The sequence below is a fragment of the Callorhinus ursinus genome, unplaced genomic scaffold (assembly GCF_003265705.2).
Source record: "Callorhinus ursinus isolate GAN/ISIS: 27379988/994484 unplaced genomic scaffold, GSC_fseal_2.0 scaffold7, whole genome shotgun sequence".
NCBI lineage: Eukaryota > Metazoa > Chordata > Mammalia > Carnivora > Otariidae > Callorhinus > Callorhinus ursinus.
The window spans coordinates 47,362,191-47,377,395 of NW_027397069.1; the positions used below are offsets into that span (position 1 = coordinate 47,362,191).

A 15,205-nucleotide genomic window follows, 5' to 3' on the forward strand; every position below is an offset into this window, starting at 1 on the left:
TCCCTGCTCAACGGGGAGTCTGCTTCTCCCTCTCCTTCTGCCTGTTAGTACTCTCTCTGTGTCAAATAAATAAAATCTTAAAAAAAAAAAGATGAAGAAATCTTGATTCTAAAATACTAGGTTGTTGGATGAATGCTCCACAGTGTTACACTTGTAACAGGATAGTGGCAGGATTTGGCAGAGAGGAAACAACTGACCCCAACTTCAATGAAGGAGGGAAGTGACAGAGAAGCAGTGGTGTAGAGGAGAGATGGGAGTGACACAGCTTAATGTCGTATACCTGAAAGAACCAGGCACACAAAGGCAGAGGGGTGAGACTGTCTAAGCTGTTTTCTCAAAGATATCTTTTTCTTAAAAGATCTGGTCATATTACTCCTTGTGGCATATAGTGTGGAAGGACTCACTTGGCACCTGTTCCCACAATAGAAACGAAATGCTACATTTGCAGAACTTCATTGCAGCTAGTGTTCTTCATGAGACCCTCTTCCTCCAAGCAGTTGCACATGCCTAAAACTTGGAGGCAAATACGAGCTATGAAGAGGTGGGGACAGTATAGGGAGGGTGCATTTTCTGCTGGTGAAGATACTTGGATTCTTGTGGGGCAGCTATGGTGGAATTTCTGGTGTTTTCTCCCTCATGTCATAGTTACGAAGCTGTCTTAGAGTGACAGCAAGTGGTGTTCTGTTAGAAAGGTCCAGTCCGCCTTTGAGTGTTTGCCTTGGCTGTGTCCGCCCTGTTTCTAGGGCCTGTTGTAACAATGTAATAAAGACACTATAATTTCATAGAGTGATTTTATAAACAGAATTTAGTTGACTAAAAATGTATCTTAGTCTTTCTTCTAAGATGCTTAGTTACCAAAAGAAATTCCCGTTACATAAAGGTAATTTTCTAAGGCAGCACAAAAGCATGGGCCCCAAGGTCAGCTTTACAGGGAGCATTACAGAGTATTCTAGAACTTAAAAAATCTAACATAAAAAATATTTGTTTTATTTGGGAACTGATGTTTGTTCATGCAATTCATTAGAAAGGAATAAAGGCATTAAATTGTTTTTTTAAAGCTCTGTCGTGAAATATAAATATTTTAGAGAAAGTTAAAGTAAAAAGAGAAAAAGACAATTTTTAATGTAATTTTATTATTTTTTAGGAGACAAGGTATCAGCTTCTTCAGTTGCGCCCAACACAGCGTGCTTCCTGGATTGGGTATGCTATTGCGTACCATTTGCTAAAAGATTATGATATGGCACTAAAACTGTTGGAAGAATTTAGACAAACTCAGCAAGTAAGTACGAACTTTGTTCTGTTTCTCCTACCTGCACAAACTAAAGTAGTTGACTTCTATATTGCCCCGATTCCCAGTTGTGCATTAAAGTCTTTGGGACCTATGGGAGCACCTGGGTGGCTCCGTTGCTTAAGTGTCAGACTCTTCATTTCGGCTCAGGTCGTGATCTCAGGGTCATGGGATTGAGCCCCATGTTGGGCTCTGCACTCGGCACAGAGTCTCCCTCCTGCTCACTCTCTCTCTCTCCCTCTCTCAAATACATAAGTAAAATCTTTAAAAAAATAAAGTCTTTGGGACCTATGGAAAAACTTGAAAAATTTTTGAAATAATTAGAAAAATTAAAACACAGAATTCTTGATACAAAATAAATAATATGAACATTTTTATACTCTTTATTTTGATGACATTCAAATGACTAAAGAAAGAAAAGAATACATAAAAATGAAAGTAGTTTTGTGATTGTGGGAATTATTTCTCTCATATATATTGCTTTATGTTTTATATAAACATGTTAATACATTTTAATATATATGCAAAATAGAAATACAAAAGTATATACTGTGCATCATGAGATAGATAGATATTAATGTTTTGCCACAATTTTTCCAGATTTTATTATTTTCTTTTTTTTAAAGTTTCTTTTTTTTTTTTTAAAGATTTTATTTGACAGAGAGAGAGACAGCCAGAGAGGGAACACAAACAGGGGGAGAGGGAGAGGGAGAAGCAGGCTTCCTGCAGAGCAGGGAGCCCAACGTGGGGCTCGATCCCAGGACCCTGGGATCATGACCTGAGCCGAAGGCAGACGCTTAATGACTGAGCCACCCAGGCACCCCAGATTTTATTATTTTTTAAAGAAATATTACAGAAGTAGCTATAAGGGTCTCTTGCGTCCCTAGAGGTAGTCACTTTTCTGAAATGGGTATTGATTGTTCCTAGTCACGTTTACGTTATATTTAAGTTCGTTATGTTTAAGTCCATAAAAGTTACAAACTATTATTTTGTGTCTTTAAAAATTGACATGTGGGCACGTTCTGCATGTTGCACTGGGTGTTATGCACAAACAATGAATCATGGAACACTACCTGGGTGGCTCAGTTGGTTAAGTGACTGCCTTCGGCTCAGGTCATGATCCTGGAGTCCCGGGATCGAGTCCCGCGTCGGGCTCCCTGCTCAGCGGGGAGTCTGCTTCTCCCTCTGACCTTCCTCTCTCATGCTCTCTACCATTCTCTCTCTCTCTCTCTCAATAAATAAATAAATAAATAAATAAATCTTTAAAAAAAAAAACTAATGATGTAATATATGGTGATTAACATAACAATAAAAAATTTAAAGAGGAAAAAAATAAAAATTGACATGAACAATATGCTTTTTTTTTCATTCAACATGCCTTGAGATACATGTGTGTTGATACATGGAGGGATAGTTTACCCTTTTTTTCTAGAGATTTTATTGATTTATTTAACAGAGAGAGAGAGAGAGAGAGAGAGAGAGCAAGAGCACAAGAAGAGAGTGGCATGCAGAGGGCGAGGGAGAAGCAGGCTCCCTGCTGAGCAAACAGCCTGACATGGGGCTCGATCCCAGCACTCTGGGATCATGACCTGAGCTGAAGGCAGATGCTTAACTGACTGAGCCACCCAGGCACCCCTATCCATTTTTTTTAAAGATTTTATTTATTTATTTGAGAGAGACAGAAAGAGCACTGGGGAGGGGGTTGGGGAAGGTAGAAGGAGAGGATGAAGCAGACTCCCTGCCAAGCAGGGAGCCCGACAGGGGGCTCGATCCCAGGAATCCCAAGATCATGACCCAAGCCTAAGGCAGCTCCTTAACCGACTGAGCCACCCCGGTACTCCAGTTTATCCATTTTTAGCTGCTGTTTGGTATTTCATTACATAAATAAGCCATAGTTTATTAATTCCACTTTTTCCTTATGCCAATACCACACTGTCTTGATTGCTGTTACTTTATAGTAAGTTTGAAATTTGAAATGCATGTCCTCCTACTTTGTTCTTTTTCAAGACTCTTTTGGCAATGCAGCGTTTCTTTTATCTCCATTTGAATTTTAGGATTAGCTTGTCAATTTCTGCAAAAAAAGCTTGCTGAGAGTTTGATAGGGATTGCATTGAATTTGTAGATCAATTTGGAGAAAATTTCCGTCAAAACAATGTTGAGTATTCTGATCCATGAACATGATTTGAAATGTCTCTTCATTTATATAGGTCTTTAATATCTCTCAGCATGCTTTCAGTCTTCAATGTATAGGTCTTATTTCCTAACTTTATTCCTAAATACTTTTTTCTTTTAGGTGTTACTGTGAATGAAATTATTTTAGTTTTATTTTTGGGTTGTTGGTTGCTAGTATATGGAAGTATAATTGATTTTTGTATTTTGATCATGTATTCTGTCACCTGCTAAACTTTTTTATTTTAGTAGTTTTTTTGGTAGATTCTATAGAATTTTAACCATTTTCATACTTTCCTATGAGTATAGGATTTGCTGACCTGAATCTTTACTTTGCTGTAGGCAGAAATTCCACCTATTTGTTTGTTTTAAAGAATGTATTAATCACTCTTCTATTTGTAATTGCGTCTTTTAGCCTATGTGACTTTTCTGAGAAAGCAGTTAAAGATCTATAACTATTTTATATAATTATAAATAAAATAATTTTTCATTTTTTTTTTTCAGGTTCCTCCCAACAAAATAGACTATGAATATAGTGAACTGATATTATACCAGAATCAAGTGATGAGAGAGGCAGATCTATTTCAGGAATCTTTGGAACATATAGAAACATATGAGAAACAAATATGTGATAAACTTTTGGTGGAAGAAATTAAAGGTAGGTTGACCTGCTTTTTCTTTTTTAGTGGTCTCAATCAAAGAAAAGAACAAAAACTATGCACTTTATTCTGTTCTAACATTTAAATAAGACTTGCTACATAATAAAAAAAAACATTTTTATTGTTAAGCTGTTATTTATTGAGTTAATTCTCATAATAATACTATGTATGGTTGTTACATCCATTTTAGAATTGAGGGGCTGAGGAACAGAGAGGGTAAGTGACTTGCCCAAAGTCATACGGCTAAGTAAGCTCAGTAGTACTAGATTTGAGTCTAGGGGTTTTGACTCCAGATTCCCTTTTCTTAGGCAGTATGTTATACTGCCTTCATATCCTCTGCCCTCCCCTCCCCCAAATATATATCCATGAAATAAATAAATACAATGAGAATAGTAAGTGATGATACTGGGGTCATCATGAAAACAAGATTCATTTATTTTCAGTATGGGCTAGGTACAAAGGCAGGATCCTGATAAATAGCTTGTTAGAAATGGGTCAAGCACATTTTTTTTTAAACAAAGTTTTGTTCATCAGTTACCAATCTCTGAGCAATACTATAATAAAATGTCTAATTAAGGTAATAATTAGTTTAGAACTGAAGTTTCATATAGTTGCAGGACTTCTAAAGCTTAATAAAAATAATAGCTAATGTTTACTTTTTCTGTGTCTCAGAGTATGGTAATTGCTTAAATTGCTTTATTTCATTTAATTTTTTAGCACTTCTAACATATGTAGATTATCCCCATTTTATAGTTGAGGAAACTAAAGTTTAGAGAGGTTAAGGACTTACCCAAAGTCACCCTGCCTTTTAGGTGGTAGAGTTAATTTCTAAACACATCTTCCTGGCTTCAGAGCCCTCACTTTTTTTGTTTTACTATTTTATTTTATTTTATTTTATTTTATTTTATTTTACTTTACTTTATTTTATTTTATTTTATTTTATTTTATTTTATTTTATTTTATTTTTTGAGATTTTATTTATTTGTCAGAGAAAGAGAAAGAGAGAGGCATAAGTAGGGGGAGTGGCAGGCAGAGGGAGAAGCAGGCCCTTCACTGAAGAAGGAGCCCAATGCGGGACTCTATTCTAGGACCGTGGGTTCATAGTCTGAGCCGAAAGCAGATGCTTAACTGACTGAGCCACCCAGGTGTCCCTATTATTTATTTATTTATTTTTTAAGTAAACTCTACACCCAACATGGGGTTTGAACTCATGACCCTAAGCTCAAGAGTCACATGCTCTACCATCTGAGCCAGTCAATCACCGCTACTTTTTTTATTTAATAATCTTCATTTTTGTAATTTTTGGTTCATAATAAAATTGAGTGGAAGGTATAGAGATTTCACATATACCTTCTGCCGCCACACATGTAAGCCTTCCACCCTCAATCAACATTCCCTACCGGAATGGTACATTCGTTGCAATTAGTGAACCCCCACATTGACAGGTAATTACCACTGAAAGTACAGTTTACATGAAGGTTCACTCTTGTCTAGGTTTTGAGAAATATATCCACCATTGTAGTGTCATATGGAGTAGTTTAACTGCTCTAAAAATCCTCTGTGCTCTGTATGTTTGTTTCTCCTTGCCCCCAACTTCTGGCTACCACTGATCCTTTTACTGTCTCCATAGGTGTGCCTTTTCCCGTATGTCATATAGTTGGAATCATATAGTATGAAGGTTTTTTAGATTAGCTTCTTTCACTTAGTAATTCAAGATTTCTTCATGTCTTTTCATGAGTCCTTATTTTTAACTGCTATACTCTGCTCTTCCAGTTAATGTATAGTGCTGATTTAATTTTTGGGAATAATACTAATATTGACAACACTTTATTTTGTGTATTTCTTTTTGTTTTTTATTTTTCCCAAGTTTTTATTTAAATTCCAGTTAGTTAACATATAGTGTAATATTAGTTTTATTTGTAGAATTTAGTGATTCAACACTCAGTGCTCATCACAAGTGCCCTCCTTAATACCAGTCACTCATTTAGCCCACTCCCCACCCACCTCCCCTCCAGCAACCCTTAGTTTGTTCTCTGTTGTTAAGAGTTGGCTTTGTGGTTTGCCTGTCTTTTTTTCCTCCCATGTCATCTGTTTTGTTTTTTAAATTCCACATAATGTGTGAAATCAAATAGTATTTGTCTTTCTCTGACTTATTTCACTTAGCATTATACTCTCTAGCTCCATCCATCTCATTGCAAATGACAAGATGTCATTCTTTTTTATGGCTGGGTAATATTATTTTATACACACACACACACACACACACACACACACACACACACACACACACACCCCACCTCTTCTTTATCCATTCTTCAGTCTATGGATTTTGGACTCTTTCCATAATTTGGTTATTGAACAACACTATTTTTCAAACTATTGGTAAAATGGGGATAAATAATTTAGTGTTCTGGTTTCTTTCTTCCAGGGGTTAAAGTGCTAACCCCTTTAAATTAATTCATTTATCACAGAAGCAGACTGAGATAGTTGATATTTTATAGGTAAGTAGACATTGGAATTTTGTGTGAGAAAGTGGTAAAACTGGAAATCTGGTTAGTCTTCCTCTAGAGCTTGAGTAATATATATAAATAGAAAAATAATAGTATATAATAACTACTTCAACATATTATCTTCTCCCAGATGATGAAACATGAAATAATACATCTGAATACATTTCAAAGGGTTATTTCTTTGAAATAGATTGTTTGGGGAAGGGGAGGTCTTAGCGATAGGAAGTTGAGATATAGCCTTTTTTGAGAATCTCCCTTTTATCTTGGATTAGATGTGTTTTCCATTATATCTGAGAAGTTTAGATACTCATTTCCCAAGCCTCCTTTCTTTCTTTCTTTTCTTTTTTTTTTAACTATTTATTTATTCGAGAGAGAAAGCGTGGTCACAGGAGCAGGGTGAGGGGGAGAGAGAGAGAGGAAGGGAGAGAATCTTCAGCAGATGCCCCGTGGGGAGTCAGGTCAGCCGCTCAACCTATTGAGCCACTCAGGCACCCCTCCCAGGCCTACTTTCAATTTGTGTGGCTTAGTAAAAGGATTTCAACCTAAGGGGTGACCCCCACGTGAACCTGGTTTGTGTGGTTTCTTGCTGTGAAGTGGTACTTAGTGTTTTTGTTTTACTGAGTTAAACTTCTCCAATTTTAGTGCCGTCGAAAGGAAACTAAGAGAATTGAATGGAAAATTGTTTAATATATGAATTGATCAGAAAGTACATTCAAATCTAGCAGTAGGAATGTAGGGATGTTTCATTAGAATTATTTACTAGTCTGTAGAAGGAGTCTTTAATGATCTTAAAGGGTATATAAAAATGTGCACAATGCAAATACTTTTTACTAAGAACTAAATATGCTATGTGTATATTTGGGGTGTAGAAGGGAGCCAGAAATGAATGTTAGTATAATAGAATGTGTAAATGAAGGTTCATTTCCGAAGACAAGCTGTGAATTAATCTGTGGTTAGTTATGTAAACTGCAACATGCCCCAAAGGGAAGCACATACGGTTCTATCTTTCATAAACATCTATTATGCTAATAATGCTCAGTGAAATCTATGAGATCAGAAAGGTATTTGTTTAAGTAAAATGAATGTGAATCTAAACTTAATTTTAGGGGAAATGCTGTTGAAATTGGGAAGATTAAAAGAAGCCAGTGAAGTATTCAAAAACTTGATTGATCGGAATGCAGAAAATTGGTGTTATTATGAAGGCTTGGAAAAAGCTCTGCAACTTAGTATGTAATGATTTTTCTCCTCTACCTAATCTTAACTAGTGTTTGAAGTAAATGCACAGTTGTAATAATATTTGAAGACAAATATTTTTAGCGTTAGCATTTATTTTTCCATTTAGGAAAATTATAGGTTAAACATGGCAGTGAAGAGGAATTTAGATATTTATTTATACTTAAGTGATAAATGCTCACAGATATTTTTAAATTCCTTGACCCATTAAAATGTTACCAATTTAGACTAACTAGAGAGCTGGGGAAGAAAACGAGCATTCCCTTTCTGGGAAATTTAATATTTTTTAAAGAATTAGAGGCTTGTTACCCTTAGCTTCTAAACATAAGGATTAGGCCAGAGAAATTTTGCTGAGGGTATGTAATGTACAGCATCAACATGAAAATCATTCTCTTAATTTCAAACTAGGTTAATTTGTGTAGAGTGAAATTTTGCAAATCTTCTTTTCAAATTAGGTAACCTATTCTTTTTAGAAATCTTTAGTATTTTTCCAAATTTTCCTTAATATTTTCATAATTAAATGTTAAGAGCAGTTAATATTCCTAATAGATTTACTCATGGATAAATACATGGCTGAAATAATTATGAAAATATGGTTCAAGGGGGTTGACGTAGCAGAACTTTTAAATTTAAAAAGTATGGTAAAAATAGGTAGCTATTCATATTCATTTACAGAAGTATGAGCTTTGAGAAAAATTTATTTGTTGTACCCTAATCACTGTTACAAATTAATTCAGGTTTTCTGTGTGTTTAAAATTTAATACCACAAATCATTAATTTTTTCTTTAAATTGTTTTTAAGAAAATGATGGAAATTAAAATATTGATTAGATCAATAATTTGTGTTTTTAAAAATCTGGACAAAAGTCGTAGTATGTTTGAAGTTTGGAAAGGTGAGATAACTATGATGTATTTCTTTAAACTATCAGTTACTGACATGTAGTTAATAATACAGATATTTAAATGTTTAGTAAAATAAATATATGTTCCATGTCAAGATCCATGCTTACTATAAAATGTAATTATTATAAAACTAATTACATTGCTTTATCTTTTTAGGTTCCTTAGGACCTTTTCTCCCCCATGGTAAGTTCTGGAGCTCCAACTTGTGAATTCAAATAGGGTATTGAAATGGTTTGGTTTTGTCTTAATTTTACTATATTCATAAGACTTGTTATATCTGGGATAGTGGAGAATTTTTTTTATACTCTTAAGATTAGGCATAAATATGAGACCTGCTTTTTAAAAATATTCAGTAAGTAGTCTTCATGTAAAAAAAATAGTCTTCATGTAAATTTTTGTATAAGGGTCCTTGATATTTCTTGAAGTCTCCAAATTGTTAACAGAATATGAAAATTACCTTTCCTATATCCCAGGTTTTGAATCCCAGCACATTGGAGCTCCAAAACATACTACTGGGGGAAGGAAAGAGTCTAAACAAAATCAAACATTACTTTTTTAAGTATTGCATTTATAATCTTGATAGTGAACACTACATTTAGTACAGAGATACCTTGATTGCTGGCACCAAGGGTTCTTCTTACAGTAATACTTGTTTTCTGAATTAAAATCAATTAAAAACCTTATGGTTTATAATCAGGTTTGTTTGCTTTTTCTTAAAATTCTCCTGTAAATTGTCTTATTGCTTATATGAAATAATGCATATAATCTCTCTTTGAAAATTATGTAGGATATTATTTTAGAATAACGAAGTAGACCACATCCTACTTCACAAATTGTTATTGCAGAGTAACATATAATATAGATCCTCTATTGAATACTATAAAATTAGGTTGGTCTTGGGAGGGAAGATACAACTTTCTGTTAGAAGTATATTTTATATCATTGTATTTACAGGGAGAAATAATTGCCACTTTAAACAATCTGTACTAATGGGGTTCTTTTTAATGGATTTTCATTGAAGATTTTAAATGTCAAAGCTACCTTAAAAATTTAGTTCATCTTTTAAACTATAAAACATTTACATTCATGATGCTGAAATGGTTGCTTTTTAAAACCTAATCAGTAAGCAGTACAGCCTTTTGTGGGGATGTGTGTAGGCTTCACCAAATTAGAGAATTTGTGTAAGAAAAGTTATAAAGGAGCATTTTTTTTCATGGGTTGTACACTAAGGAATATAAGAGAAGCGCTGTATATTTTGAGTCTGTATGTCTTGTATGTGTATGATTTGAGTTGGATGTAGAATCTGTTGTGATGAAGTTTTGGATTTCTCTGGAGATTGGGTTTAAAATGGTGTTTTGCTGATCATATTATTTCACCACTGCAGTTTTTTTAATGTTATAAAAATTGAGCGCAGCTTTAATATTGACAATGCAGTCTTTATAACAATTTTTAAAGTTTATTAGCATTTTATCATAGATAAAAGTTCTGATGCTTTGAATCTCACACATATTTACTGATAATAGGCACTTTAGAAGAGAGGCTTCAAATTTATGAAGAAATTAGTAAGCAGCACCCCAGAGCAATTTCACCTAGAAGATTACCTTTGAATCTTGCCCCAGGTAATATTAGGATATCTTTTGTAACACTAATAATTATCTGTTATTCAACATCATTCACATTTAAAAAACTTGTTTCTGGTACAGAGTTTACTTTACATCTACACCAGTCTTGGGGTTGGGAGTGATCAGTTATGAACTTATTATGCATGTGTTAATAAGCGTTTTTAGCATATAGCTATATGTTGGTTTCAAGTATCAGAAGTTATCTATATAAGATTGTTTTTCTTACGTGACTTTAAATATTAAATACCAGATTTAGAAGATAAATTAAGTTCCCTAGAATTGATGACAAATTATATGTGAGGTATTGTGATTTAAGTGGTAGAAGTTTTGAAGTTTTAGGTTTTCTTTTTAGAGCATAAATTCAAAGAAAGTGTGGTGAACCCTTTGTGCCCACCATAGTGTTGAAGAACATCACCATTCCCTGTGAAGGCCCTCTCTCCTCAAAGTTGTCCACTTTCCTGAAATTTGCCTGTATCATGCTGTTTTTAGAGAGCTGCATGTATTTTGTATCTCTAGAAAAACAAAACAACTCCCCCTCCCTGCTTTTGTACTTTATGTAAATCGGAGCTCTATGGTATGTATTGTGACTTGCTTTTATTGAACAGCAGTATATTCATGACCTTGATCCAAGTTGTGCATGCAGTTGAACTCCTTTGCTTTGGGGCTGTAGAGGAGATAGTTAATATCTTTGTTGATCATTTTATAGAAAATTGTGCCTTTTTCCTAAAGCTGTCTCTATTTTTAGTTGAAAGTGCTATAGATTATTTATTGGGACTTCTTGCATGCCTTTTGATATAAGTCAGACCCTAGAAAGCTAATACAACTTAAAAAAAATCTACTCTAGGCATTGGGTGAGGAGGTGGTATATTTTCTAATGAATTTTCATTTATAGTAGAAATATTTGTTTAAATAATTGGGTTATAATTTATCAAAAGATTCATGGAAAGTCTTTTAGTTAACTGACTTTAAAAATATATGAAGTACCTGTTAGAAATGTATTGTATTAGACAGTCAGTACGAGTTTGTTGTAAACAGTTCATTTTCCATTAGTACATCTTAGTTCCACTAGTGCATCTCAGATGATAAATAGTATTCTTCTGATCCTCCCATTTTTGTTTTGGCTTTATGAAATATTGAAAGCAGATTTCCCTGGTGTTTTTCAGGGAACATTTAAGCTCAGGTGGATACTATCAGGCTCAGTGGGGAGGGTAACTGGTATGCTGAGCTATTCTTCAGTCAAGTGAGTTGGGGAAACCTTGGGTTGAACCCAGCAGTCAGGTTTCTGTGGGACTTGTTAGAACTTTCATACATGCATTGTGAATTTCTGAGATGGGATATCCTATGCAAGGAGGAGCATTCCCATAGTAAAAGTATTTTATTGAAGATGCTTGGCCCCGTTTCTGTATGTCTTTTTTTAAATAACAGCATTTGAAATATAATTCACATACCATAAAATTCATTTTTTAAAGTATGCAGCTCAGTGTTGTAGTGTATTCATGGAATTGTGCAACCATTAACACTATCTGGTTTCAGAAAATTTTCATCACTCCCAAAAGAAACCTCACACTCATCAGTGGTCACTCCCTGCACTCCCAGGACCAGGCAGCCACTAATCTACTTCCTGTGCCTGTGCATTTGCCTGTTTGGGACATTTCATATAAGTGGAATCATACCATATGTGGCCTTTTGTGTCTGGCTTCTTTTTTTTAATCAGTCTCAATGTGTGTCTTATGTCACATTGTGAGTGGGGATATTCTTTTAGTTTGGAACTTTCAAATGCATTCATTTGCCCCTTAGGAAAGAAAGAAAACTCATTTAACTTAAGATTATTAACAAGATATCTTAGCTCTGTTATTCCTTTATGGGGCTTCAAATTTATAATGCCTCAATTTTTTTCATAGTTCATAAAGTTTGCTAAAAGCTCTTAGTACATGATAGGAAATATATTTTTACTGAAAGACAGCTTGGAACCAGCTGTGGGTTGTAGAGTGCGATTTAGGTTTAACTGGACTTATCCTGGACCCTCTGGGCATTCTGTCTTTGAAATGCTAAAGGAATCTTTATACAAGATGGGTCTCAATTGAAGGGTCTGATGGCATGGGCATCAAAGTCAACATCACTGTGAGGTTCTAACACATATGGATTTACAAAGCTCCAGTGAGCGTAAATAAAATCATACAGCTACCTAATTGTACCTGTGCAGAAGCTGAATCCTTCATGGTGTTCTGCCTGTCTAGAAATATTTTTATGTATAATAAGAAAGGTATTTTGGCATTATCAAAAGCAGTAAGATTTTTGTTCAAGAAACATGATGGAACTTGAGGATGTAAGGTGCAAGTTTTGAAAAAGTTTTCAGTTTTTAGATAAAAAGGCTTAAAACTATTGAGTAGTGAACACAGAAGTCCTAGGTAGATTTTCCAACAGCCTAAAATACTAAGTGCTGTGAAAATAATGCATGAATATAGCTACTTTTCCAAAGAACTAGTTTAATTCGTCATTTTCTATTCTATTATGCAGGTGAGAGAGGGAAGGAGATGATTTGAGTTCTAAATACAAAGTTCTAATCAAATTTTGCTCCGTTCTTCTTTATTGGATTATTTATTATTGAGATATAATTACATATAACATTATATAAATCTAAGGTGTACAACTGTTGATTTCATACATTTATACATTATATTATTACCATAGTGGTATCATAGTATGTTAGCTAACACCAATCAGGTCACATAATTATCATTTCTTTTTTATTTTTATTTATTATTTATTTATTTATTTATTTATTTATTTATTTTTTAAAGATTTTATTTATTTATTTGACAGAGAGAGAGAGACAGCGAGAGCAGGAACACAAGCAGGGGGAGTGGGAGAGGGAGAAGCAGGCTTCCTGCGGAGCAAGGAGCCCGATGTGGGACTCGATCCCAGGACCCTGAGATCATGACCTGAGCCGAAGGCAGACGCTTAATGACTGAGCCACCCAGGCGCCCTATCATTTCTTTTTTATAGTGGGAACATTCTCCATTATTTAGAATAAATTCCCAGTGAATCAGATACAGTCTTATCTTGCTGATTGTGTTAATTATTTTAGCAGTGGATTTTGAGACAGCGGTTTTTATTTTAATTCACACTATACATCCAGAGAAGAATCAGCATAGCATCTGTGTAGATAGATGACCTGTTTGGTAAGCTGTAATGCTAAACAGGCGCATAATGAGTGATGGTCTTTTTTTCCCCTAAAGGAAAGACTGGGGGGGGGGCGGGGTTTACTAAAAATTATTTTAAAATAACTAGGAAGAAGAGAGATTGTTTTTGTGAAAGGGTTTTTCTTAGCCTAAAGAAAGTATGAGATGGATAATAGTAATTTTGGAATATAGTGTATGATGGAGCATTTGAGTAGCTTTCTGTAGGCTTCTTGTATAGATAATGCATTATTATAGTTCCAGATAAAAGATTATAAAAGGGTTTTTAAGTACAAAGTTTTTCCTGTTTCTCCCCTAACCACCAAGTTTACTTCTCTAGAGGCTGTCATTGTTACCGATAGGTAGCGTATTCTTGCATAAATATATTGTGCATATACAAGCAAAAATATATGGGGCAGGGGTTTGTGTATAGCTTTCCTTTTTTCTCCCTCTTCTGTACAAAAGTGGTAATAGCATAGATTGCTGTGCACTTGGTTTTTCTCTTCTGTGTCTGTGCTTATATTCGCACGGAAAGAACTCCCTCCTTTCTCATAGCTGCACAGTCTAAATAACAGTTTAATGGGAGATGAGGCTTTCAGTATTATGGATAATCGAGAGTTGAATATATTATCTTTTAACTCCAATCTGCCAGGATGGTCTGAATTGACTGAGAAAGTTGGCCAAGAAGAGGAGTTGAGAATAGCCTTTGACATGAAGATAAAATGCTTGTTTTCTCAGCGGGTGTCAGCAAATTTGCAAAAGATTCTTTTTTTTTTTTTTAAAGATTTAATTCATTTATTTGAGAGAGAGAGCAAGCATGAGCAGGGGGGAGGGGCAGAGAGAGAAGAAGCACACTCCCCACTGAGCAGGGAGCCTGATACGGGGCTCAATCCCAGGACCCTGAGAATCATGACCTGAACTGAAGGCAGACGCTTAACCAACTGAGCCACCCAGGTGCCCCTGGAAAAGATTCTTAACTATAGAAATACAGTAGCTGTCAGATATCAAGGCCTGTAATGGTAGATGACATTTATTGAGTGGTTACTATATCCCGGACACTCTGTTTATTGCTGTGCACTTACCTGGTTTGAGCCATGCAGGGCGGACACTCTGTTTACTGCTGTGCACTTAACTGGTTTGAGCCATGCAGGGCGGACACTCTATTTAGTGCTATGTACTCACCTGGTTTGAGCCATGCAGGGCGGACACTCTGTTTACTGCTGTGTACTTACCTGGTTTGAGCCATGCAGGGCTGACACTCTGTTTACTGCTGTGTACTTACCTGGTTTGAGCCATGCAGGAATACTCTTGAGGCTGCTCCCGTTGTTGCTGTCACCTGCAGTGGGGAAAGTGAGGATTTTAGTGGACAGGTTACTTGCCCAAGGTCACACACATAGGAGGTGGAAAAATGCACATTTCTCTAAGTACCTGCATCTTACTGTCCACCACAATATTGTTAACTTCTGCCTTATATCAGAGAAAGTGCTGGAAAGACTTGATCTCTGAAACTACTTTTGAGTTTTAAAGTAGTAGTGATGTATATTTAACCCAGAGTGAAATTTTGTGTTGTCTTGGTAATCTGATTTTCAAAACACTTATACTTTGTGTATAATCTAATAAAAGATTAGAGATTATCTGAAAAC

At 35.1% G+C, this 15,205-nt stretch overlaps 1 protein-coding gene across 8 annotated transcripts in view; it reads left to right on the top strand.

Moving 5' to 3' along the window:
- Window positions 1–15,205, top strand: part of NAA16 (N-alpha-acetyltransferase 16, NatA auxiliary subunit) — a 66,362-nt gene that overhangs the window by 9,594 nt on the left and 41,563 nt on the right. For 5 of the 8 annotated variants that reach the window (XM_025874816.2, XM_073894478.1, XM_073894477.1 and 2 more), the window contains 5 exons: window positions 1,145–1,279; window positions 3,962–4,115; window positions 7,733–7,852; window positions 8,918–8,944; window positions 10,285–10,380. In XM_025874816.2, the coding sequence (XP_025730601.1) occupies window positions 1,145–1,279; window positions 3,962–4,115; window positions 7,733–7,852; window positions 8,918–8,944; window positions 10,285–10,380 (532 nt within the window). The remainder of the gene's footprint in view (window positions 1–1,144; window positions 1,280–3,961; window positions 4,116–7,732; window positions 7,853–8,917; window positions 8,945–10,284; window positions 10,381–15,205) is intronic. The other 3 variants (XM_073894480.1, XM_025874817.2, XM_025874818.2) reach the window with 2 other exon arrangements.